Genomic DNA, 23,705 nt, shown 5'->3' with positions numbered 1-23,705 from the left:
AGATGCCATCGTGATATTCCGCGGAAACTCTGTATGCCATGGGCTCTCCAAAACTGTTCCTGTAGCTACCCAGTGCTCAATTTGGGAAACCAAGTGAAATCTGTTCAGGAACATCGATAGTAACATGTTTTCACAATGAAACAATGAAATATTTTATTAAACTGTTGACAGCCCCTCTGTGCACTGGAGAAAGGAATGAAGGAGAGAGGGGAGGAGAAGGAAATGCACAGTGGTGAGATATTCTGTAGATAAAGGTGATCTGTCAGCTTATTAATTATGAAAATAAAAAAATGCCATATTACTAGGCTATTCAAAATCAATTACAAATTCACTATAATTGTAGGCTAACTGTGCACGTGTTTAATTTAGGCTAGACCAATTATGTACCAAAGATATCTCATTTTTCTGCCATGTGTAATATGCGGTAAGCTATGTATTGCATAATGGCCCAATCATTATTTTTATTCCGTTTTTTTCCCCAGGCTTGAGGTCATATATAGGCCTATGCGTAAGCTCTAATATGCATATGGTGGTTTTGAAGTAACCATAACCTTAGAAAGCACTGTCTATTTCATTGTGTTAGGCTTTGAAACAACATCCACAATGACCATGTTTTCCACTCAGTTTCAACCTGCTGTTGAACTTCTTTCTTCAAATTGATCATCGCGGTGAGATTTAAAAAGCACATACTGTTTTGATGATATGTTTGATGTGATTGACGATTGCATTTGCATTGATGTCAGAGTGGTTAGAGGGACAATAGAGCCCTGAGTACCAGGCCATTAGCGATTGGATTATCATTAGCGAGTTGGTACTCCTAACACATGTCCAGAGTGCATAAAAGGAGATTACCGTGACTCAACAGTCACGTAGAATTCACATTAGAATTTTAATGCGGTCAAGACTCAGGACTGGTACGTAGAATTTTACTGCGGTCATGACTCATGGCTGCCGGTGTGGCGGTAATACAGTCACCACAACAGCCTTAGACATAACACGCCATTAAATAACTACCATGATGGATTTTACACTCTTATGTACCTGTCATAACCCGCCACAAAATAATGCAATATACACTACCGTTCAAAAGTTTGGGTTCACTTAGACATTTCCTTGTTTTTGAAAGAAACAACAAAGCCGCACCAATGTGTTGGAGGAAGCACCGTACAACTGGTGACCGAAGTCAGTGTGCATGCCCCCAGCCTGCCACAAGGAGTCGCTAGAGCGCAATGGGACAAGGACATCTGTTGCGGCCACCTGGGATCGAACCCGGGTCTGTAGAAACGCCACTCGGGAGGCCCTATAGGTGACAGTTTTGATACTTATCATAAACAGAAGTTTATGAAGTAGGGCCTTGTAAACAAAAAGGGAGTAATGTAGAGGTCTACGGGTCTTTAGGGAAGTCCAGACAACAACATAGACCTCTACATTACCCCCTTTTTTTGTTTACAAGGCCCTACTTCATAAACTTCTGTCTAATCTAACTTTGCTGTTGAAGTATAGGCATCTGAGTTGCCTAACCCGTTCAGAGGATTGGTTAACTCTTTAAGTTGCTGTGTTTTAATTCACTGTATTGTTGGAACAGTATACATTTCATCTTGATGTTCTGGTGCTGTTCAGGCAATTTAAAGTATTGATTGGGGACTTATTTGTGGAGGAATGTAACTCTTTTTCTGGGTGGTGTGATTTTTTATTTGTTCTTCCCATTACTGTATTTTTGTAAATCTGGGGATCCAAGATCTTTTACATATTATCGCCCAATATCTGTACTATGATGTTTTTCAAAAATCCTAGAGAAACTGGTTTGTAAAAGAATGTTGAAACATTTAAACCAACACTGTATTCTATATGAGCACCAATATGGTTTCCATAAAAACGACCACACAGATATGTCTCTTTTACAACTTGTGGATAAAATCTTCACAGCCCTGAACAACAATGAATACACTCTTGGCATCTTTTTAGATTTATCAAAAGTATTCGACATGGTTGATCATGAAATATTACTATATTGCATTATTACAGTTTTCATGATTTTACATATAAATGGCTATATAATTATGTTTATGATAGAGAACAATGGAAATGGTGCAAATGGTTGTGCACCTACCAGGGCCAAGATATTCTGTTGCGTTCCACAGGGTTCAATCCACAGACCTTGCTGCTGTGTCTTCTACCGTAATTACCATTATTTTTGCTAATGATTTTATCACTCTAGAATTTTGATTCACTAATCAATGAAGCCAACTCAGGCATGGCCAAGATTTCTGAATGGTTCCAGATGAATTAATAATCTTTAAATGTTCAAAAAAATCCATCTTCATTGTATTCACTGGTAAGAATAAGAAATAGAAAACAATAGAATAGAAAAATCTAAATTGGGGGGACTAAAATGGACCAGGTTTCATCCACTCGATTCCGAGGTGTTTCAATTGATAAAAAGTTATAAATCATATTCATTTTGTTTGCAGCAAAGTATCATCAGAAAGATTAGTGGTTTGGTTCATCAGGCTTGCTTCCTAATACTACACTACAGATTAATTTACCCATATCTCATTTACTGCAATATTGTCTGGGCCAGTACATACTGTATGCTTCCTACCTACACAAATTATTCATCACACCAAATACATTTACAAGACTAGCCACCCCCTTTAACTACTTGGCTCCATCGGTCCCTCTGTTTAAGAAACTGAATATATTGTATATCTACAACATTTAATATACTAAAATGATGCACCTTCATCTACAAATACCCCACAAACAGCCTACCTAAACCCTTCAATGGATTCTTCCAGGTTAATTCCCAAACCCATGCATACAACACAAGACACTGCGATAACCTGCATCCTCCCACTGCCGCACCTCACAGTCCTTTCTCCATCAGACACAGGTTCCAAACTCTGGAATTCCTGCATAGACTAGTGGTTAGCCTGATGAACCAAACTACCCAGTAGTCTCCTCCATGCAGTTTTTTTTTATCTGTAGTGTTATGTATTTCACTTGTTTTCTTTGGTGCAAATAAATAAAACCTAAAAACCCAAATAAGCTAGTTAATGTTGCTAATAAGCTAGTTAATGTCGCTAATAAGCTAGTTAATGTCGCTAATAAGCTAGTTAACGTTGCTAATAAGCTAGCTTGCTTAAAGCTTGAATCCTTCATTGGTGAAACTAACACCTATGTTGGGGACATTACAACAACAAGACATGCTACTGCAAACAACAAACCGTTTTTTTGTAATTATAAAAAACAGATTTGTTGTCATGTTTAGGTTGAAAAGGTGAATGGTCAGTGGTGAATGTACAACTCGGCAACTTGGGTAACAGAATGTTCTCAGACTTTCCCACTTGTAATTATGACTTGGAGGTTGGTTCAAGTGAAACTTCAGAGTCAAAACTCTGAACTTCAGATAATTCCGACAGCATGTAAAGGCCCCATATGACATCAGTTGCAAAGCGCATATAAAACACATCAAGTGTGCACATGTTGTGTAGGGTGCACAAATTGAATTTGAGAGCGTGCAAGTGTGTCATTGGGAAAAGAAAATCATTGCAGCATCCAATAAATGAGTCTGAGAGTGGAGATATTTTCCTTCTGAAGAAAAACTCATTAAATGTAAAGATTCGGAAGTTGTTGCAAATATACCCTGCCCGGATGTCTCTTCTCACACACATATTTTAATTTTACTCTTCAAAATCCATCTCGCTCTAGCCGAGTGAATCTCTTGCTATAATATTTCACAGGTAGATGTCAGTGTCAAAATTCTAACCAATGAGATAGCCTGGAATAAACTACTGAAATGCAATTGGTCAGGAATTTTTGGACCAATCAGCTGGTTGACTGGTTTGTTTAAATGCATATTTATAACACTTACTAGGTATCCTGGATCCCCTAACTCCCCTCTCTCTCCTCTGTCTCCTGGAGGACCCTAATCAAAAACAGAAGAATAGGTCGATATTAAAGAACCTCAGAACCGTATTGGGATTAGTAATGAAAGATGCGAGTCGATAATAGTGAGTAACTCACTCTGTCGCCTGGAGGACCAGTAGGACCCTCAACCTTCCCATCATCCCCCTGCTCGCCCTAATATAAAGAAACAATGTTAGTGGAGCCATCCAATGGAAGACAATACAATTTACCTGTCACAGATTGCTCACTGAAAGTGTACTGTTTCTTCAAAGATGGTTGGTTAGTGTCCTGAATGATCCTACTCTAACTGTGTACACGTGGCAGATCAAAAAACTCAAAAACATATCACAGCAGTGCATGAAGCAGATATGGTTCTCTCTCTCTCACTCTGCAAAATAAAAGCTTTGCAGTGTTAACGCCACGCTTAAATGACTAGCTTTAGCCAGAGTTGATTTGTTGTGTGTTAGGCAATACATCTGAAGCAGACTTGGGGGATATAAAGGATAACTGCAGAGTTGTGTTGGAGGATGTTTGTTTCCCGGTTCAAATGGGAAACATTGAGTTCAAATGTAGATCCAGACAGCTGGTTGATGTTAATACACACTGCTGCATAACAGACTGAGAGAGAGACATGTTGATAGAGAGATAGGGTAGCATTATGTTCAAACAAGACCGCAAGTGTCCATTCTACTTATGCCCGTCAGGCACAGTTGAATCTAACCCACTGTAATATATTGGATGTGCTACAGTGGGTGCAGAAGAATCACATCAGTGAGGCAGCAAGCTTAATTTGCTAAACTCTTTTTACAAATGTCTGATATACCGTCCCGTCAGAAAGTAGTCATACCCCTTGACATTTTGTTGTTACAGCCTCCATTTAAAATGGATTACATAGATTACCCCATAATGACATATTACATAATTACCCATCATTTTTAGAAATGTTTGCAAATGTGTTGAAGATGAAATACAGAAATATCTTATTTACATGAGTATTCACACCCTTGAGTCAATATGTTAGAATCACCTTTGGCAGCGATTGCAGCTGTAAATAATAATATTTGCCCATTATTATTTTAAAAATTCTTAAAGCTCTATCAAGTTGGTTTGTTTATCATGGCTAGACAGCCATTTTCAAGTCTTGCCATAGATTTTCAAGCCGATTTAAGTCACAATTGTAACTAGGCCACTCATTCAATATCATCTTGGTAAGCAACTACAGTGTAGATTTATTTGGCCTTGTGTTTTAGGTGAATTTGTCTCCCAGTGTCCTTTGGAAAGCAGACTGAACACGGTTTTCCTCTAAGATTTATCCTAAAAGCATACCCATAACATTATGCAACCAACACCATGCTTGAAAATAAGAAGAGTGGTACTCAGTGATGTGTTGTGTTGGATTTGCGCCAAACATAACGCTTTTTGTATTCAGGACATGAAGGTAATTTTCCACATTTTTTTGCAGTTTTACTTTAGTGGTGTAGATCCATCCTCAGTTTTCTCTATCACAGCCAATAAACACTGTAACTGTTTTAAAGTCACCATTGGCATCATGGTGAAATCCCTGAGCGGTTTCCTTCCTCTACAGCAACTGAATTAGGAAGGACGCCTGTATCTTTGCAGTGACTGGGTGTATTGATACACCATCCAAAAGAGAAATTAATAACTTCACAATGCTCAAAGGGATATTGAATGTATGCTTTTTTTTTTATCTACCTGTACAGTGAGGGAAAAAAGTATTTGATCCCCTGCTGATTTTGTACGTTTGCCCACTAACAAAGAAATTATCAGTCTATAATTTTAATGGTAGGTTTATTTGAACAGTGAGAGACAGAATAACAACAAAAATATCCAGAAAAACGCATGTCAAAAATGTTATAAATTGATTTGCATTTTAATGAGGGAAATAAGTATTTGACCCCCTCTCAATCAGAAAGATTTCTGGCTCCCAGGTGTCTTTCATACAGGTAACGAGCTGAGATTAGGAGCACACTCTTTAAGGGAGTGCTCCTAATCTCAGTTTCTTACCTGTATAAAAGACACCTGTCCACAGAAGCAATCAATCAATCAGATTCCAAACTCTCCACCATGGCCAAGACCAAAGAGCTCTCCAAGGATGTCAGGGACAAGATTGTAGATCTACACAAGGCTGGAATGGGCTACAAGACCATTGCCAAGCAGCTTGGTGAGAAGGTGACAACAGTTGGTGCGATTATTCGCAAATGGAAGAAACACAAAATAACTGTCAATCTCCCTCGGCCTGGGGCTCCATGCAAGATCTCACCTCGTGGAGTTGCAATGATCATGAGAATGGTGAGGAATCAGCCCAGAACTACACAGGAGGATCTTGTCAATGATCTCAAGGCAGCTGGGAGTCACCAAGAAAACAATTGGTAACACACTACGCCGTGAAGGACTGAAATCCTGCAGCGCCCGCAAGGTCCCCCTGCTCAAGAAAGCACATATACATGCCCGTCTGAAGTTTGCCAATGAACATCTGAATGATTCAGAGGACAACTGGGTGAACGTGTTGTGGTCAGATGAGACCAAAATGGAGCTCTTTGGCATCAACTCAACTTGCCGTGTTTGGAGGAGGAGGAATGCTGCCTATGACCCCAAGAAACCATCCCCACCGTCAAACATGGAGGTGGAAACATTATGCTTTGGGGGTGTTTTTCTGCTAAGGGGACAGGACAACTTCACCGCAACAAAGGGACGATGGACGGGGCCATGTACCGTCAAATCTTGGGTGAAAACCTCCTTCCCTCAGCCAGGGTATTGAAAATGGGTCGTGGATGGGTATTCCAGCATGACAATGACCCAAAACACACGGCCAAGGCAACAAAGGAGTGGCTCAAGAAAAAGCACATTAAGGTCCTGGAGTGGCCTAGCCAGTCTCCAGACCTTAATCCCATAGAAAATCTGTGGAGGGAGCTGAAGGTTCGAGTTGCCAAACGTCAGTCTCGAAACCTTAATGACTTGAAGAAGATCTGCAAAGAGGAGTGGGACAAAATCCCTCCTGAGATGTGTGCAAACCTGGTGGCCAACTACAAGAAACATCTGACCTCTGTGATTGCAAAACATGACTTAGTACTTGGTGGCAAAACCCTTGTTGGCAGAGGGGTCAAATACTTATTTCCCTCATTAAAATGCAAATCAATGTATAACATTTTTGACATGCGTTTTTCTGGATTTTTTTGTTGATATTCTGTCTCTCACTGTTCAAATAAACCTACCATTAAAATTACAGACTGATCATTTCTTTGTCAGTGGGCAAACGTACAAAATCAGCAGGGGATCAAATACTTTTTTCCCTCACTGTAGGTGCCCTTCATTGTGAGGCATTGGAAAACCTCCCTGGTCTTTGTGGTTGAATCTGTGTTTGTCACACCCTGACCTTAGTATTCTTTGTTTTCTTTATTATTTGTGGTTAGGTCAGGGTGTGACAAGGGTGATATGTTTATTTTGTCCGGTCTAGGGTTTTGGTATGTTTATGGGGTTGTTACTAGTCTAGGTGTTTTGTATGTCTATGGTTGCCTAGATTGGTTCTCAATTAGAGGCAGCTGTTTATCGTTGTCTCTGATTGGCAACCATATTTAGGCAGCCATATTCCTTGAGTATTTCGTGGGTGATTGTCTATGGTTAGTTGCCTGTGTCAGCACTATTATTATAGCTTCACGTTCGTTTTGTTGTTTTTGTATAGTTCGTTCAGTGTTTCTTTCTTCATTAAAGAAGATGTATTCAAATCACGCTGCGCTTTGGTCTCATCGCTATAACGAACGTGACAGTGTTTGAAATTCATTGCTCAACTGAGGGACCTTACAGATAATTGTATAGTGTTAAGTTACAGAGGTAAGGTAGTCATTAAAAAATCGTGTTAGATACTATTATTGCACACAGAGTGAGTCCATGCAACTTATTATGTGACTTATTAAGCAACTTACTCTTGAACTTATTTAGGCTTGCCATAACAAAGGGGTTTCAATACTTATTGTAAAAAAAACAATTCAGCTTTTCATTTTTAATTCATTAGTAAATATTTCCAAAAACATAATTCCACTTTGATATTGTGGGGTATTGTGTGTCGGCCAGTGACGCAATGTGTGGGCCAGTATTACATTTTAAATTCAGGCTGTAACACAACAAAAAGTGGAAAATGTTAAGGGGTGTGAATACTGTCTGATGGCACTGTAATATGCTTCTGCTGTAGCACCCCCAAAATGAAGTTGACAAAGCAACATTAGCCTTACGTGTTGCTTGCAGTGTAGTTTCTGAGTTAGACATAATGTGTTGGGAATGGTGTACCTTTTCACCATTTGGTCCTCGATGCCCAATAGGGCCTTGGGGTCCCTGATGACCCTATATAGACAGACAGGGAAGGAGGAAAGGGGTTTTTATTTATTTTTTATTTCACCTTTATTTAACCAGGTAGGCTAGTTGAGAACAAGTTCTCATTTATAACTGCGACCTGGCCAAAATGAGGCAAAGCAGTGTGACACAAACAACAACACAGATTTACACATGGAATAACATGGAATAAACAATAAACAAGCCAATAACACAATAAACAAGTCAATGACACAGTAGAAAAAAAGAAAGTCTATGTACAGTGTGTGCAAAAGGCATGAGGAGGTAGGCAATAAATAGGCCATAGTAGTGAAGAATTACAAATTGGCAGATTAACACTGGAGTGATAAAAGAGCAGATGATGATGTGCAAGTAGAGATACTGGTGTGCAGAAGAGCAGAAAAGTTAATAAAAACAGTATGGGGATGAGGTAGGTAGATTGGATGGGCTATTTACAGATGGACTATGTACAGCTGCAGCGATCGGTTAGCTGCTCAGATAGCTGATATTTAAAGTTGGTGAGGGAAATATAAGTCTCCAGCTTCAGCGATTTTTGCAATTCGTTCCAGTCACTGGCAGCAGAAAACTGGAAGGAAAGGTGGCCAAATGAGGTGTTGGCTTTGGGGATGATCAGTGAGATATACCTGCTGGAACGTGTGCTGCGGGTGGGCGTTGTTATCGTGATCACTGATGTTTGCGGAGATCACTTTTTCACTGACATAACCTTTATAATGAAATATTTCCCTGATGGCAAAGCTACATCCACTTTGAAGCAAAACATGTTTTATTGTTTCTTAACTTGTTTCCTTGTCACACATCATAGGTTTGTTTACTAAAATTGCCAATTTTCTAGTTCAGGGGTCTCCAACTCCAGTCTGGAGAGCTACTGGGTGTGTAGGCTTTTATTCCAGCATCACACCTGATTCAGCTATTCATTGTTCACATGGATAATCATGATCAAGAGAGTTGGAGTACCGTGAGTTGGAGTACCGTAATCTAACTGTTATTAAGCCAGCTGAAACCAGTTATAGTCAGTTATAGGTGTTAGGATTATTTTAGTGACAAAACTCAGGCCATCCTGATGGATGAGGTTAAGTCAGAATTTCTTGAAGTAGTTCCGCAGGTGTCGATACTAGGACCTGTTCTTTTCACTATTTATATAAATGCTGTTGGTTCATCTGTTGAAAATTGTACATTTCATCTATATGCAGATGATACTATTATGTACACAATTCCCCTGACTGCTGAACTGGCTTTGACAAGACTACTGTCCGATTTTGCAGTTGTGCGGGAAGCCTTTACTGGTTTAAAATTCATGCTTAATACGGGCAAAACTAAATACTGTACATGTTGTTTTCAAGTTCTCGTAAAATTGTCTCAGATGGATTACATCTTCACTCATCGGATGGTTCTATACTGAACAAAAATATAAACGTAACATGTAAAGGACCCATGTTTCATGGGCTGAAATAAAAGATCCCAGAAATGTTATGTGCACAAATGTGTTTACATCCCTTCTTTGCATCCCTCCATCCACCGACCACTATTGCTACTTTGAATGGTGGATAGAGGGCAGGATAGACAGACTGGAAGACTATATTGACCTATATTATAGTTACTACGTGGAAAAGCATAGTGCATAAGGGCAATATCAAAACACTTTAATATAGGGGAGGCCCATGCAAGCAGATAAGGAAATTTGTCTAGGATGGAATTCTATAGTAAAACCTGCAAAAGGGTGAATGTAAACCAGGGAAAAAACACACAGCCCTCCCCAAAGCAAAGAAAAATTGTGAGACCACTCTCCCCTAAATTTCAAACTGTCCCTAAGTAGTGTGATCAAAAGCATTAGGAGTGAAGAGCGTTGCGGGAACAGTGTAACTCAGTACATTACTGTAACCCAGTTTTAACAAACTAGTGCGGTGTGATTAAAGCATTACAGGAGAGATTTGGAGCTCAAGGAACAGGTCAAAAGCTGTATTTTGTTTTATATACAAGCATTTCATAAGTGTCAAAGGCCTTTATTGACAATGGGGAGTTTCCTGGCCATGGACCCAAAATACCAAAGTTTTATGGCAAGGTGCTCCATCATGCTGGAAAAGGCATTGTTCGTCACCAAACTGTTCCTGGATGGTTGGAGAAGTTGCTCTCGGAGGATGTGTTGGTACCATTCTTTATTCATGGCTGTGTTCTTAGGCAAAATTGTGAGTGAGCCCACTCCCTTGGCTGAGAAGCAACTTCACACACGAATGGTCTCAGGATGCTTTACTGTTGGCATGACACAGGACTGATGGTAGTGCTCACCTTGTCATCTCCGGACAAGCTTTTTTCCGGATGCCCCAAACAATCGGAAAGGGGATTCATCAGAGAAAATGACTTTACCCCAGTCCTCAGCAGTCCAATCCCTGTACCTCTTGCAGAATATCAGTCTGTCCCTGATGTTTTTCCTGGAGAGAAGTGGCTTCTCTGCTGCCCTTCTTGACACCAGGCCATCCTCCAAAAGTCTTCGCCTCATTGTGCATGCAGATGCACTCACACCTGCCTGCTGCCATTCCTGAGCAAGCTCTGTACTGGTGGTGCCCCGATCCCACAGCTGAATCAACTTTAGGAGACGGTCCTGGCGCTTGCTTGACTTTCTTGGGCGCCCTGAAGCCTTCTTCACAACAATTGAACCGCTCTCCTTGAAGTTCTTGATGATCCGATAAATGGTTGATTTAGTTGCAATCTTACTGGCAGCAATATATATCCTTGCAATATATATCCTTGTGAAGCCCTTTTTGTGCAAAGCAATGATGACGGCACGTGTCCTCTTGCAGGTAACCATGGATGACAGAGGAAGAACAATGATTCCAAGCACCACCCTCCTTTTGAAGCTTCCAGTCTGTTATTCGAACTCAATCAGCATGACAGAGTGATCTCCAGCCTTGTCCTCGTCAACACTCACACCTGTGTTAACGAGAAAATCACTGATATGATGTCAGCTGGTCCTTTTGTGGCAGGGCTGAAATGCGGTGGAAATGTTTTTTGGGGGGATTCAGTTCATTTGCATGGCAAAGAGGAACTTTGCAATTAATTGCAATTCATCTGATCACTCTTCATAACATTCTGGAGTATATGCAAATTGCCATCATACAAACTGAGGCAGCAGACTTTTTGAAAATTCATATTTGTGTCATTCTCAAAACTTTTGGCCACGACTGTATATGAAGGGCTCCCTCGTAAAAGAGACACTGGTCTCAATGGTGAGTCCCTGATTAAATAAAAGGTAAATAAATATGTAGACTTACCTCGTAACCTGCTAGACCCATGTCCCCCTGTTTACCCATTCTACCTGGGGGACCCTGTGAGAGGAAGGGAGGGAGGGTTTGGTCACACCAGAGCTAAAACTGCAAATAACCACATTACCCATCTAAAAGTGACAGCCTTCAGATGTCAATGAAGGTCATAACCTAAATACGGATTGGGCTCTGACTGCTTGACTTCTTACTGGGTTTGACCTTCTAGTTCTAACATCAGGACCCATATTCATAAAGCATCACAGAGCAGGAGTACTGATCTAGACTCTTAAAAAAAGACTTCCGAAAGGGTAGTGCCGTGTATTCATGGACTCCAAGGGAACATAGGGAACACAAAGACACATAAAATAATGTATTTTTCATTACTCTGTGTTTCATCATTTTCCTTCAATACTGGCCAATGATGATAACGGCGATTCTGATCCAACCATCAACTCATACATTGTGCCCCTGGCCTGAGAGGATGGAAGTTCAATATGTAGCTAGATGTAGAAGACTACTGTTAACTAGTTAACGTTTCCCATGAATGGAAGTTAGGCTAGCAAGCAAGCATTTTAGCCAAGTAGCCTAGGACAACAAAATCTAAAAGTATGTACTGTATGACAGAGTGGTAGACCGTTTTGTCAACATGAAAGAGAGGAGGATGGCATTGGCTAGGGTGAGTCAACATGTTTTTCTACTGGCACCGACGCGCACACGCAAAATGGTGCTGGAATAGTGGAGGCAGCTCCTTTTTTTTTTTAATGCAACTTGCAGTAACTCTCTGTGGTTCTAAAGCAATAGTTGTTTAGTGGTCCGAAAATGTCGGGAAACATTAACTTGCTTAACCATGCTGTAGGTCGTGTAACTATCTGTTACATGCAATATGCGTTGTGGACTTCACTGGACAGAGGTTTCTATCCGGTTTTGTGATAAAACAATGGTGTGGTTGAATTTATTCTGCCACTGTCTTCTTATTGTCTCGGCCTTTAGGCCTATATATATCATGGTCGCAAGGCATATGAATTAACAGCAAACAATGTAATTTACAGAACACATATAGTGTAGGTTGTAATATGGCTTTTTTGTGTGTGTGTGTGTGTGTGGGGGGGGTTGTGTGGGGGGGTTGTTGGCTTGATTTTGCCCACGCATCCCTACTACCAAAGGGATTCTTCATTTGTCCCCATTGCAGAACCCTTTTAGGTTCCATGTATAACCTTCTGTGGAAAAGGTCCTGCATGGAACCCAAAATGGTTCCTCAAATGGTTCTCCTATGGTGACAGCTAAAGAACCATTTTAGGTTCTAGATAGCACCTTTCTTTCTAAGGGTGAAGGATCAGGTGCCCCCTGCCCATGTCATTTGATACATTATGATCTAAAAGGAAAAACTGATCAGCACTCCTCCTCTGAGACGGTTTATGAATACAGGCCCAGAAAATGATCTCACTGTCTGCAATATTACAGGTCCACATTACCACAGGTCCAATGGTTCCTCTCGAGCCCTTCGGTCCCACAAACCCTTTTGGCCCTGTCTTTCCGATTGGTCCCGTCTCCCCAAGATGACCCATATGACCTTTGGCTCCCTACAACATACACATATAATTGGTATGATATTATGAAACATTATACAGTAAAATGACTTGATATACAAGTCCTGTAAACAAAGATACATTTATAAAGGTATAATACAGGTATAATTGGTCATGCACGGTTCTGGACCGTGTTTTGATCTAGCAATGGAAAATAATACGTGAAATCAAATATGTGGTTGATAAGAATACCTTTCTTCCTGGTTTGCCTCTTTCACCAATCTTACCGGATTTACCCTCTTGTCCCTGGAGTGGAGATATGAGACAGGCTGAGAAATAGCTACATATGACAAAATTTAACAGAGATAGACAATGGTGTTGTGAAATATTTCTAGGTGAGGGAGCGCAAAATAATGTAACTCGTGAATGATAATTATTCATGTATGTCACCTCTACGCCCGCTCCTCCCCTCTTGCGCTTGACGTAGCCGGTTTACTAACCACCGGTCCTGGGAACCATCATTACGCGCACCTGGCATTCATCAATACGCGCACCTCTCTCATTACCTCCCAAGTGGAGTAGATACACATACATATAGCTTAATATCATTGCACTGTTTGCGAGGACAGCTTCAGTTGCGAGTAGCTATTTCATTGCATTGTGTAGATTACACCACGCTGTATCATAAATAAACTTTGATTTGATTAGCTTGAACACATGGTTACAATATGCTATGATAAAATAAAACAGAGGGGTGAACTATCAATTCATATCATTTATTTGCATAGATTAAACACGCATAGATTAAACAAACATCAAAACAATTGACCAAGTAGTGAAGATAAATCATTACTACTTAGAATTGCAGGAAATTTGTTTTAAAACAGCCATAAAATCAAACTTTTGGTGTGGTGTATTCATGCATCTTAATAAACTATAACCTTAATGTATTGTTTTAAGCTAGAACGGTTCCTGCGTCTCAACTAATAGCCAATAAAGGCTAAATACTCCCAGAGAGGGTCAGGCTCCGTGGGGTTTGCTGTGACTATTCTGTTGAGGCAACCCAAACCAGATTAGTGTCGCCGTAACCAAGTGGTCACATTGTTCTGGGTTCCACTGTGCAAGAGGGGGTTCGTGGAGTTTTATGAACATCAATGCAGGTGTAACAGTTTAGCTTTAGTCCGTCCCCTCGCCCTGAACCGGGCGTGAACCAGGGACCCTCTGCACACATCAACAACAGTCACCCACGAAGCATCGTTACCCATCGCTCCACAAAAGCCACGGCCCTTGCAGAGCAAGGGGAACCACTACTTCAAGGTCTCAGAGCCAGTGACGTCACCGATTGAAAGGCTATTAGCGCGCACCACCGCTAACTAGATAGCCATTTAGAGAAATGGCGTCAGGAGCCGTTCCTAGGAGGGGGATTCTGTCAGGTTTTGGCCAAGACTGTTCGGGTTTTTGGTCACTAGATGTCCCCATTGCACCTTTTTTGTACCTTTTGTTTTTCTTGCTCCAATTATTGTTTGCACCTGTAGGTCATTCCCTTGTTAGTATTTAATCCCTGTGTGTTCCTTAGTTCCTTGCTCTGTGTTTGTATGTTAGCACCCAGCCCCAGCCCAAGCCTTGTTGTGAACATATATTTTTCTCTTGTTGGATTTTCCAGAGGTTCTCTGGTTTTGTTCTTTTGTATTTTGGATTAGTCTTTTGAGGTTTGTTTTTCCCTTGCTGTTTTTACCACTTTGTGGATTTTCTTTGTATTTTGGAAGATATCTATTTTTTATTAAACCACCATCTCTAGTACTGCTGTGTCTGCCTCATCTTCTGGGTTCTGCCGATTTAGTGACTGTTTCTCGCACCGGGTCCTGACACTCATGTTGTTTATAAGGCTAGACAGGAACTGCTGGTGATTATTTTTCAACGTTCTCATTGGCCAAAGCGGTCAAGTCTCTGACGGCCTCCGCAGTGCACACACGCAGCTTCTTCATCATTCTCACCACCGCCAGAGAGAAGACAGGGAAGAAACCACCTTCTTCTAGGCTGCTATACATAGGCTATTTATTTGGGTTATCGTTCTATCGTTTTTCATGGAATATTAGTGGTAATTAAATCGAATTGATTTATTACAACAACAACCCAGTCACAGTTGGTGTAGTGTGTCGGGTCAACATATTGTAGCCATAGAACGCTTTTATTTACCATGGTAAGCAATTGAGAACAATAATCAAACTGGTTGAGTGTGTGTGTGGGGGTGTTTGGTTACGTTTGTCACTCACTGTGATGCCTATGAGTCCAGGATTCCCAGGTGGGCCGTCCTTTCCCTTCATTCCGGTTTCACCCTTCTCTCCTTTGTCGCCCTCCTGCCCCATGTCACCCTTTTCACCCTAATAAAACAGAACAGCATGGGCTCAACTGGGCAGCTCAATACAACAGCTAAAAACGGAATGATCTGCAAAGAGAGCTGGTGAAACCAGCAGGCATAATGTGGCATGGAATGTCATAATGATGTCATATTTCTGGGTGTAAACAGTTTTTCCGGTTGTTGAGTCATCAGATAAAGAGGTATAATATTTTGTTTTTTTATCTGTTCAGATATGTTTTTGCCTGGTTGTTTCAAAACACCATAAACAACCTGACCATCACCTCACAAAAGACATCAGAATAATGAGAGCACCAAAGTTAATAAAAAATAATTGTGCACTACTTTTGACCAGGGCTCATAGCGAATAGGGTGCCATTTGGACGCACACAATGACTCATTGAGATTTGTCTCAGGCCTTACCTTTGTTCCATCAGGACCAGAAGCACCGGCCTCACCCTCAACCCCTGGCTCTCCCTACACACAGAGCACAAGCAGTGAATGAGATTGACATTTGATGGCTAACAAAAACCACTAAATTATCAGCAGAAATTAATTTTAAGAAACACTGACCCGTTGTCCCATTAGTCCCTGCTCTCCGATGTTACCAATGGCTCCGAGTGCTCCCTGATACACACACACACACAATTTTGAGGGCAGGGTTTCCTTAACGTTACAGATATGTTTCTGCCTGTGTGCTTATGCGTGTGTGCGTACATGTGTGTGCATGGGTGTGTGAATGTGCTGTAACAATAACTGCCTACATACATTTTTACATTTACATTTTAGTCATTTAGCAGACGCTCTTATCCAGAGCGACTTACAGTAGAGTGCATACATTTTATTAAATTTTTACATACTGAGACAAGGATATCCCTACCGGCCAAGAGCAGACGCTCTTATCCAGAGCGACTTACAGTAGAGTGCATACATTTTATTACATTTTTTACATACTGAGACAAGGATATCCCTACCGGACAAACCCTCCCTACCGGCCAAACCCTCCCTAACCCGGACGACGCTATGCCAATTGTGCGTCGCCCCACGGATCTCCCGGTTGCGGCCGGCTGCAACAGAGCCTGGGCGCGAACCCAGCCCAGCCTGGGCGCGAACCCAGAGACTCTGGTGGCGCAGCTAGCACTGCGATGCAGTGCCCTAGACCACTGCGCCACCCGTTACATACAGTAACTGTGCTGTTATTCACTAATTTGTCATTTACACAGACTCATCACAGAAACATCATTGCATTCACTACAGTAAGTGTGTGTGTAGGAAGTGAGAGACTGACCTATTATAATGGACAGACAACCATGTTACAGTGTTAGAATGAGGAAAGAGGGTGATAAGAGTAGGATGTGGTGAGTACTCGTGACTGACCTTCTCCCCCGGCTCGCCAGGCAGTCCTGGATGACCCACTTTGCCTGGAGGACCCTAAGAGACAGACAAAAAGAGTAAAGGAGAAGTAACCGAAAGCTCGCTGGTTCAAATACCAAAGGCGACAAGCTGAAAAATCAGTTGACGTACCCTTGAGCAAGGCACTTATCCCTAATTGGCTCCAAGGACGCCGTACTACTATGTCTGACCCTGTAAAACAACACATTTCACTGCACCCATCTCTTTGCTACCACCAAGTCTGGAACCTAAAGGCTGCTGAACAGCTTCTACCCCCAAGCCATAACACTGCTGAACAGATAATCAAATGGCTACCCGGACTATTTGCATTGACCCTCTTTTGTTGTAGCACTGACTCTCTTGCACTGGCTCTATGAACACTCACGGGACTCTACCCACACACTCACGCTCCAACACACACTCACACACAACATACGCTTACAAACACAAAACACACACTAACTATAGGATTTTGTATCTCCTCTATCAGTATCCTATTGGACTACTTTTTTTCCTTTTGGAAATCAAAAGCAAACTGATTGGATCCTATAGGTTTTAGATCTCTTGTAGGATTTTATTAGAACTTTTTCTTAATTGAACCCATTACATTTGTTTGTTTTCATTAGTTCCAGTATAATACAACAACATCAAATTTTTTGACTAATTTAGCAGTTTCCAATAGAATACTATTGAAAATGAATGTTTAAAGTTACATTTTATATTCCTAAAACACAATAACAATAACTTTAGATAAATAGCCCAATGTCAACGCACCGTTTTGAAATGTCCAAATCAATAATTAATACGTTTGTGATATATTGAACACCTAAAATGAAAATGTACTACCTACACATACATGTGCCACAATAGTAATCATATAGATATTTTATTTTGGGGGTCGCCAAAAGAGAAACCCAAAACTTATTTTTCAATCAATAATATTGATATTTATTTGAAATCAATAGATCTGTGGCAAAATTTTGGGGTGTATGCATTGTTTAAACTAACACTGTTTAAAGCCCACATTGAATGTGAGAATAATTTTCAGTCATCTAAATTCTAGAATGTCAGATGGAAGTTTTGGGAGGCTGCTGAAACAGGGAAGGAAACTAAATCAGTTGCTTTGTTATTTAACTTCAAAAGAATCACAACCCACCATAGAATATCAACAGTGACAAAGACTGAGTGATAGTTTGACTCTCAAATCCATGCATAAGTGTGAAGCCAGCGACTTTTATACAGAAAGCACATCATATTCTCCCTGCCATTTGAATTTGAAAACGCTAGTAGAATTTGAAATACCAATACCAATACCATTGACAAAATCAATGGTACTAAACCCCCCTCCTATGTCCGGAACACAATCTCCATATCTTTACCTACTCACACCAGTGATAATTCCCTGAGGTTCTCAACTCTTCATCAAACCATCGCAATATGGGAGTGATTCAAGGACGCAAATTATTTTGCAGTATGGCCAATAGAAACATTTAAGTCAGATTTTGGAACCAGTCCTATTGGTTCCAAAATCTGATAGGATTTTCTATTGGATTTTTTTTATTGCCTTGCGGTTGAGAGAGGTGCAATTGCCGTACCATTCCGAGGGCTCTCACCTCCTCCTGTTAGGCTGTCTCGTCGTTGTTGGTAATCAGGCCTACCACTGTAGTGTCGTCTGCAAACTTGATGATTGAGTTGGAAGCGTGCATGGCCACGCAGTCATGGGTAAACAGGGAGTACAGGAGAGGACTGAGGACGCACCCTTGTGGGGCCCCAGTGTTGAGGATCAGTGGGGTGGAGATGTTGTTTCCTATCTTCACCACCTGGGGGCAGCCCGTCAGGACCCAGTTGCACAGGGCGGGGTCGAGACCAAGGGTTTTACCGCCCCAATAGGTCCACTATTGGGACGGTATGTAGGTAAGTAGCAGTAAAAGTGACTAGGCAATCATGTTAGATATTAAACAGAGTAGCAGCACCCTAGCCAAAAAATCCTATAGGATTCCTATCCAGAGGGTAGTGCGGTCTGCACAATGCATCACCGGGGGCAAACTACCTGCCCTCCAGGACACCTACAGTACCCGATGTCACAGGAAGGCCAAAAATATAATCAAGGACAACAACCACCCAAGCCACTGCCTGTTCACCCCGCTATCATCCAGAAGGCAACAGGAAAATGACCCTAAGCACACAGCCAAGACAACTCAGGAGTGGCTTCGGGACAAATCTCTGAATGTCATTGAATGGCCTAGCCTGAGCACGGTAATGTCATTCGGAAACATAATGTTAACTTTCACTGCTATGCGGACGACACACAGCTGTACATTTTGATGAAACATGGTGAAGCCCCAAAACCGACCTACCTGGAAGCCTGTGTTTCAGACATAAGGAAGTAGATGGCGGCAAATGTTCTACTTTTAAACTCGGACAAAACAGAGATGCTAGTTCTAGGTCCCAAGAAACAAAGAGATCTTCTGTTGAATCTGACAATTAATCTTGATGGTTGTACAGTCGTCTCAAATAAACCTGTGAAGGACCTCTGCGTTACTCTGGACCCTGATCTCTCTTTTGACGAACATATCAAGACTGTTTCAAGGACAGCTTTTTTCCATCAACGTAACATTGCAAAAATCAGAAACTTTCTGCCCAAAAATGATGCAGAAAAATGTATCCATGCTTTTGTTACTTCTAGGTTAGACTACTGCAATGCTCTACTTTCCGGCTACCCGGATAAATAATTAAATAAACTTCAGTTAGTGCTAAACACAGCTGCTAGAATCTTGACTAGAACCAAAAAATGTGATCATACTACTCCAGTGCTAGCCTCTCTACATTGGCTTCCTGTTAAGGCTAGGGCTGATTTCAAGGTTTTACTGCTAACCTACAAAGCATTATATGGGCTTGCTCCTACCTATCTTTCCGATTTGTTCCTGCCGTACATACCTACACGTACATTATGGCCACAAGACGCAGGCCTCCTTATTGTCCGTAGAATTTCTAAGCAAACAGCTGGAGGCAGGGCTTTCTCCTATAGAGCTCCCTTTTTATGGAATGGTCTGCCTATCCATGTGTGAGATGGAGACTTGGTCTCGACCTTTAAGTCTTTTTATTGAAGACTCATCTCTTCAGTAGGTCCTATGATTGAGTGTAGTCTGGTCCAGGAGTGTGAAGGTGAACGGAAAGGCACTGGAGCAACGAACCACCCTTGCTGTTGCTGCCTGGCCGGTTCCCCTCTCTCCACAGGGATTCTCTGCCTTAAACCCTATTACAGGGGCTGAGTCACTGGCTTAAAAAAAAAGTTTTTGCTTTGTCATTATGGGGTATTGTGTGTAGATTGACGAGGGAAAAAAACAGAATAAGGCTGTAGCTTACAAAATGTGGAAAATGTCAAGGGGTCTGAATACTTTCCGAATGCACTTTATATACACTGTGTATATACACTACCGTTCAGAAGTTCGGGGTCACTTAGAAATGCCCTTGTTTTCCATGAAAACATACATGACATTAGTAGCAAAACGAATAGGACATATAGTCAAGATGTTGACAAGGTTATAAATAATGATTTTTAATTGAAATAATTGTGTCCTTCAAACTTTGCTTTCGTCAAAGAATCCTCAATTTGCAGCAATATGATATGGCTTTTTCTTTGCAACTCTGCCAAGAAGGCCAGCATCCCGGGGCCTCCCACTCCTCTATCAATTCTGGTTAGACCAGTTTGCTCTGTTCTGTGAAGGGAGTAGTACACAGCGTTGTATGAGATCTTCAGTTTCTTTTCAATTTCTCGCATGGAATAGCCTTCATTTCTCAGAACAAGAATTGACTGACGAGTTTCAGAAAACGTTCTTTGTTTCTGGCCATTTTGATCCTGTAATCGAACCCACAAATGCTGATGCTCCAGATACTCAACTAGTCTAAAGAAGGCCAGTTTTTTTGCTCTTTAATCAGGACAACAGTTTTCAGCTTTGCTACCATAATTGCAAAAGGGTTTTCTAATGATCAATTAGCCTTTTAAAATGATAAACTTGGATTAGCTAACACAACGTGCCATTGGAACACATGGTTGCTGATAATGGGCCTATGTAGACGTTACATAACAAAATCTGCCATTTTCCAGCTACAATAGTCATTTACAACATTAACAATGTCTACACTGTATTTCTGATCAATTTGATGTCACTATAATGGACAAAAAATTTGCTTTTCTTTGAAAAACAAGGGCATTTCTAAGTGACAAATAAAATCAGTCAATCAATCATTATTCATTATAGTGGGAGGAAGAAACAGGTAGTTACACACACATCCTGATTAAACTAGTGAGACCAGACGATGTGAATGTGTATGTGTCTGTGTGTGTGTGTGTGAGAGAGAGTGATAAAGTGTGTGTACGCGTGCGCGCATGAGTGTACGTGTGAGCATCCATGTGTGTGTGTACTGTATGTGTAAATTCTCACCTTTAGACCCATTTCTCCTAGTGGCCCCACTGTCCCCACTGGCCCAGGGAGTCCCTAGAAAACAGAGCAGAGACACAATGTTGATGAGAGATGGTCATATAAGAGAAACCAATGCAGCTTTGTGCTCAAACAACACGAGAACTATCCTTGTTCAACCATCCTGATCTCATTAGCTTACGTTCTGTTTCGCTACATGGATCCACGAGGGCTACAGTCAGGTCGGGTTGGTGGATCAGGTTACAAGAGAACAAGTGCTGCCCAACAGGTGCTGCTCTTCACGACTGTCTTCGTGTGTTTGGACCACGATAGTTCGTTGGTGATGTGGACACCAAGGAACTTGAAACTCTCGACCCGCTCCCCTACCGCCCCGTCAATGTTAATAATGGGGGCCTGTTTGTCCCGCCTTTTCCTGTAGTCCACGATCAGCTCCTTTGTCTTGCTCACACTGAGTGAGAGGTTGTTGTCCTGGCACCACACTGCCAATTCTCTGACCTACTCCCTATAGGCTGTCTCATCGTTGTTGGTGATCAGGCCTACCACTCTTGTGTCGTCGGCAAACTTAATGATGGTGTTGGAGTCGTGTTTGGCCATGCAGTTGTGGGTGAACAGGGAGTACAGGAGGGTACTAAGCACACACCCCCGAGGGGCACCAGTATTGAGGTTTGGCGTGGCAGACGTGTTGTTGCCTACCCTTACCACCTGCGGGCGGCCCGTCAGGAAGTCCAAGATCCAGTTGCAGAGGGAGGTGTTTAGACCCAGGGTCCTTAGCTTAGTGATGAGTTCTACGGCCACTATGGTGTTGAACGCTGAGCTGTAGTCAATGAACAGCATTCTCACATGCGTGTTCCTTTTGTCCAGATGGGAAAGGGCAGTGTGGAGTGCGATTGAGATTGCCTCATCTGTGGATCTGTTGGGGTGGTATTCGAATTGGAGTGGGTGTAGGGTATCCGGGATGATGCTGTTGATGTGAGCCATGAACAGCCTTTCAAAGCACATCAGCATCACTCCGTCAAGGGAAATATAGTATCCTTTTCAAACAAAGATATCTACAGTGAGGGAAAAAAGTATTTGATCCCCTGCTGATTTTGTACATTTGCCCACTGACAAAGAAATGATCAGTCTATAATTTTAATGGTAGGTTTATTTGAACAGTGAGAGACAGAATATCACAAAAAATCCAGAAAAACGCATGTCAAAAATGTTATGAATTGATTTGCATTTTAATGAGGGAAATAAGTATTTGACCCTCTGCAAAACATGACTTAGTACTTGGTGGCAAAACCCTTGTTGGCAATCACAGAGGTCAGACGTTTCTTGTAGGTGAATGCATCATTTGTAAGTCGCTCTGGATAAGAGCGTCTGCTAAATGACTTAAATGTAAATGTAAATTGTAGTTGGCACCAGGTTTGCACACATCTCAGGAGGGATTTTGTCCCACTCCTCTTTGCAGATCTTCTTCAAGTCATTAAGGTTTCGAGGCTGACGTTTGGCAACTCGAACCTTCAGCTCCCTCCACAGATTTTCTATGGGATTAAGGTCTGGATACTGGCTAGGCCACTCCAGGACCTTAATGTGCTTCTTCTTGAGCCACTCCTTTGTTGCCTTGGCCGTGTGTTTTGGGTCATTGTCATGCTGGAATACCCATCCACGACCCATTTTCAATACCCTGGCTGGGGAAGGAGGTTTTCACCCAAGATTTGACGGTACATGGCCCCGTCCATCGTCCCTTTGATGCGGTGAAGTTGTCCTGTCCCTTTAGCAGAAAAACACCCACAAGCATAATGTTTCCACCTCCATGTTTGACGGTGGGGATGGTTTCTTGGGGTCATAGGCAGCATTCCTCCTCCTCCAAACACGGCAAGTTGGGTTGATGCCAAAGAACTCCATTTTGGTCTCATTGACCACCAACGTTCACTTCCAGTGTCCTCTGAATCATTCAGATGTTCATTGGCAAACTTCAGACGGGCATGTATATGTGCTTTCTTGAGCAGGGGGACCTTGCGGGCGCTGCAGGATTTCAGTCCTTCACGGCATAGTGTGTTACCAATTGTTTTCTTGATGACTATGGTCCCAGCTGCCTTGAGATCATTGACAAGATCCTCCTGTGTAGTTCTGGGCTGATTCCTCACCGTTCTCATGATCATTGCAACTCCACGAGGTGAGATCTTGCATGGAGCCCCAGGCTGTGCAACCTTTCAGGGAAGTTAGGAACCAATGTACACAGGCAGTTAGGAAAGCAAAGGCTAGCTTTTTCAAGTAGAAATGTGCATCCTGTAGCACAAACTCCAAAAAGTTCTGGGACACTGTAAAGTCCATGGAGAATAAGAGCACATCCTCCCAGCTGCCCACTGCACTGAATCTAGGAAACTCTGTCACCACCAATAAATCCATGATAATTGAGAATTCCAATAAGCATTTTTCTACGGCTGGCCATGCTTTCCACCTGGCTACCCCT

The 23,705-nt window shown here is 41.8% G+C and overlaps 1 protein-coding gene across 1 annotated transcript in view; it reads right to left on the bottom strand.

The window, feature by feature from the left end:
- Positions 1-23,705, bottom strand: part of LOC111961212 (collagen alpha-1(XXVII) chain B-like) — a 210,349-nt gene that overhangs the window by 46,980 nt on the left and 139,664 nt on the right. The window contains 11 exon segments of the mRNA XM_023983294.2: positions 3,875-3,928; positions 4,027-4,083; positions 8,212-8,265; positions 11,541-11,594; positions 13,004-13,111; positions 13,310-13,363; positions 15,331-15,438; positions 15,837-15,890; positions 15,987-16,040; positions 16,791-16,844; positions 21,251-21,304. Coding sequence (XP_023839062.1) covers positions 3,875-3,928; positions 4,027-4,083; positions 8,212-8,265; positions 11,541-11,594; positions 13,004-13,111; positions 13,310-13,363; positions 15,331-15,438; positions 15,837-15,890; positions 15,987-16,040; positions 16,791-16,844; positions 21,251-21,304 — 705 coding nt within the window.

The sequence above is a fragment of the Salvelinus sp. IW2-2015 genome, linkage group LG4q.1:29, assembly GCF_002910315.2.
Source record: "Salvelinus sp. IW2-2015 linkage group LG4q.1:29, ASM291031v2, whole genome shotgun sequence".
In the NCBI taxonomy this organism is placed as follows: Eukaryota; Metazoa; Chordata; class Actinopteri; order Salmoniformes; family Salmonidae; genus Salvelinus; species Salvelinus sp. IW2-2015.
Note: the sequence above shows the minus strand (reverse complement) of the source record. Positions and strands in the feature narration are given on the sequence as shown.